Source organism: Oryx dammah, unplaced genomic scaffold, assembly GCF_014754425.2.
Source record: "Oryx dammah isolate SB20612 unplaced genomic scaffold, SCBI_Odam_1.1 HiC_scaffold_5, whole genome shotgun sequence".
Classification (NCBI taxonomy): Eukaryota; Metazoa; Chordata; class Mammalia; order Artiodactyla; family Bovidae; genus Oryx; species Oryx dammah.
Genome location: NW_024070189.1, coordinates 100,590,844 through 100,594,148, shown reverse-complemented (window position 1 = coordinate 100,594,148; position 3,305 = coordinate 100,590,844). Strand labels below are relative to the sequence as shown.

Genomic DNA, 3,305 nt, shown 5'->3' with positions numbered 1-3,305 from the left:
GAAATTAAAGGGAAGGGCAGTAGCAAAGACTCTGGCTTCATCTTGCTGGTTTGTAATACTGCATAAGACATTCCCACTCCACCCCACTTAACCGGTCAGTCCTTCATGCAGTAAGACCATTATAAGGGCTCCCAGTCATGCCTCTGACTTTAACTTCACTTATGACCTCAGAGTGATCAGCTCAAGGATGACTGTGGCCAGAACATCACTGTCAGAGCACCAGCCCCTCAATTCCACTTTTTTGGGCTTGGATTTCTAGAGTTGGATTTGATCTATTGCTCACTGTACATAAATGTATAAGAATGGGATCATGCGGGATACTAATAGGTGGCTGAAACATTTACAAGCTGTGATCCTGTGATCCATCTTTGTTCTTGGGTTGACAATTTTGTAGTAAAATTTTCCTTTGATTTAAGACAAACAAACAAATCCCTCCTCTTGTTTAAATAATTGGGATCATTAAATCCACAAGAGAAAAAGCAAGTCTTGAAAGAGGAAGGGAGCTGGTCAGAATATGTCCTGAGCCACATGGACTGCAAACCAAAGATGGGTCTCAACTGTAAGGCAGGGTCCCTGGGACAATTGGGCATCCCCCAGGAGGTCATCTCTTTGATCTGAAGCCAGTTCTGAAAAGGATCTTGACCAAAGCCATTTGAACTTCTTGGTTCCTCAGGCTATAGATTAGGGGGTTGAGCGTGGGAGTGATGAGACTGTAGAAGAGGGAGATCACGTTGTCCTGCTGTGGGGTGTGATAGGTGCCTGGTACCATGTACATGAACACTGCTGCCCCATAAAAGAGCCCCACCACAGTGATGTGCGAGGAGCAGGTGGTGAAGGCCTTGTGTCGGGCCTCAGTTGAGTGCATGTGAAGAACAGCCCCCAACACATGGCTGTAGGAAGTGGCGATGAGTGACAGAGGCAGCACCAAGATCAGCACCCCAGAGATGGACAGCGCCAACTCATAGGCAGAGGTGTCCACACAGGAGAGCTTGAGTAGGGCAGGCAGCTCACAGAAGAAGTGGTCCACAGTGCGTGAGGCACAGTAGGGGAAGTGCAGAGTGATGGAGGTCTGGATGCAGGCTACAAGCACGCCTGACAACCAGGAGGTGCCCACCATGAGCAGGCAGACCTGACGTCTCATGAGCACAGGATAATGCAAGGGGTGGCACACGGCAACGTAGCGGTCATAAGACATAAGGGATAGCAAGACGCCCTCAGAGACGCCTATAAGCATCAAGAAGAACATCTGAGCTGCACAGCCTCCAAAGGAGATGGCGCCTTCTTCCTGCAGGAAGTCAGCCGCCATCTTGGGAATGGTGACCAGTGGAAAGCCAACATCCAACAAGGAGAGCTGGCTGAGAAGATAGTACATGGGAGTGTGGAGCCTGGCATCTGTGTGGATCAGGAAGATCAGGATTGTATTGCCCAGAAGGCCCATCGTGAATATGGCAGCCACCAGGGAGAACAGGGCCAGATGTGGCCCTGAGTGGTTGAAAAGGCCCGTGAGAGTGAAGTCCGAGGTCACTGACTGATTTGTTTCCCTCACCCTCTGAGAGGCGTCGCTCATCTGCAGGAAGAACAGGGTATTTGCAAGGTGTCTCAGTGGGGAAATTTTCATCCTATATGACAACTGCAATTGTTTAATAATGACTGCCTGAAGTCTCTTAGGAAGGACTGATGGGCACATTTAGTCTTAGTAGGAAAAAAACCCCACCATGATTGATTCATTATGGGAGATGGGGAACAGCAAAATAAAGCCCCAATTTTACTATTTCTGTGTAAAAGTCTTGCCTTCACCTTCCAGCAGAGCACTACCCACCAAGACTTGTAGTTAAACCCTCTGTAACCATGCTAGAGAGTGCAAGACAGCAGCAGTGGAATGTTGGAACACACTCCATCCCAAATGCCCTGGTGTCAAAGCAGAGATGAGATTCTGAAGAGACTAGCATATGAATTAGGGAGACCTTGCCAAAGATGATAGAAGATAATGAAGTTGCATCCAAAAGCAGTGAGGAAAGGCTCATTGCCAAATTCTTGGATGAGCGAATGAAGGCGCCAAAGTCTGGGAAGAGTCAGTGTGAGATGGCATTTAGGATATTAACCCAAGAAGTCTACACTGTAAGGGAATGAATGAACAACAAAGTTTGGAACCCAGTGGTCTAGGGTTGTGGGTGACAAGTTGTCCACAATATCATTCATCTTTCTGAGGCTTGAATTCAAAGGGTAAGAGTGGAGAACATTATGCTCAGTGTGTGTACTAAGCACTCAACAAAACCCTGCCAACTGAATGCAGTGGACCAGGGAGATGATTGAAGGCAGGAAGGATTACCCCCACCTAATACTTATCCTTGACCTTCTTGCCTTCATCATCACCACTCAGGAACCCATATTGTTCCAGAATACTGTTCACACACATCATCATCATGTCAGCCATCACCATCAGCAATGAGGAAGTACACAGAAGTGTATGCTGAAGTATAGAGAAGCCATCCTGTGAAGGCCAGGAGGGTTTGGTGTTGGATAGAGCCAGTAGAAGTCTGCTTCCCCAGATGTCCAAAGGCAGCAGGCTACTTAGAGACCAGGAGGAGTCAGTGTTGGGTGGCTGTCTACTCAAGACCCTCTGGTGCCCAAATCATTGACAACACTTACCTTAAATAATCAGGATTTCTCTGATAGCTCAGCTGGTAAAGAATCTGCCTGAAATGTAGAAGACTCCAGTTTGATTCCTGGGTCAGGATGATCCTCTGGAGAAGGGATAGGCTACCCACTTCAGTATTATTGGGCTTCCCTTGTGGCTCTGCAGGTAAAGAATCCACCTGCAATGCGGGAGACCTGGGTTCAATCCCTGGGTTTTGAAGATCCCCTGGAGAAGGGAAAGGCTACCCACTCCAGCATTCTTGCCTGCAGAATTCCATGGACTCTACAGTCCACAGGGTTGCGAAGAGTCGGACACGACTGAGTGACTTTCACTTCGCTTCATCTTAAATATCTTTTATCTTCTCTGACTTGATTTCTTAATTATGAAATCTGGTCTAGAGTTTTCCCTTTGCCTAACCGCTCCCTTCCCTTTCTCTCTGACTATGCTGTGTCTTTGCTACTGTGTTGCTCCTGTGCTTCTCCAGTTGTGGCATGCAGTCCAGAGTGCCATGGCTCACAAGTTGTAGCCCTCGGGCTTAGTTGCCCCATGGCATGTGGGATCTTAGTTCCCCTACCAGGAATTGAATCTGTGTCCCCTGCATTGGAAGGTGGATTCATAACCACTGGACCACCAGGGAAAAGTCCCTGCTCCCTTTTCTCCATCTCTG

The 3,305-nt window shown here is 48.0% G+C and overlaps 1 protein-coding gene across 1 annotated transcript; it reads right to left on the bottom strand.

Annotated features, from left to right (window-relative positions):
- Positions 1–601: 601 nt before the first annotated feature.
- LOC120864648 (olfactory receptor 2Z1-like) lies at positions 602–1,618 on the bottom strand. Its single transcript, XM_040241670.1, has one exon. It carries the CDS (start codon positions 1,616–1,618, stop codon positions 602–604), a length of 1,017 nt encoding a protein of 338 aa, XP_040097604.1.
- Positions 1,619–3,305: the final 1,687 nt, after the last annotated feature.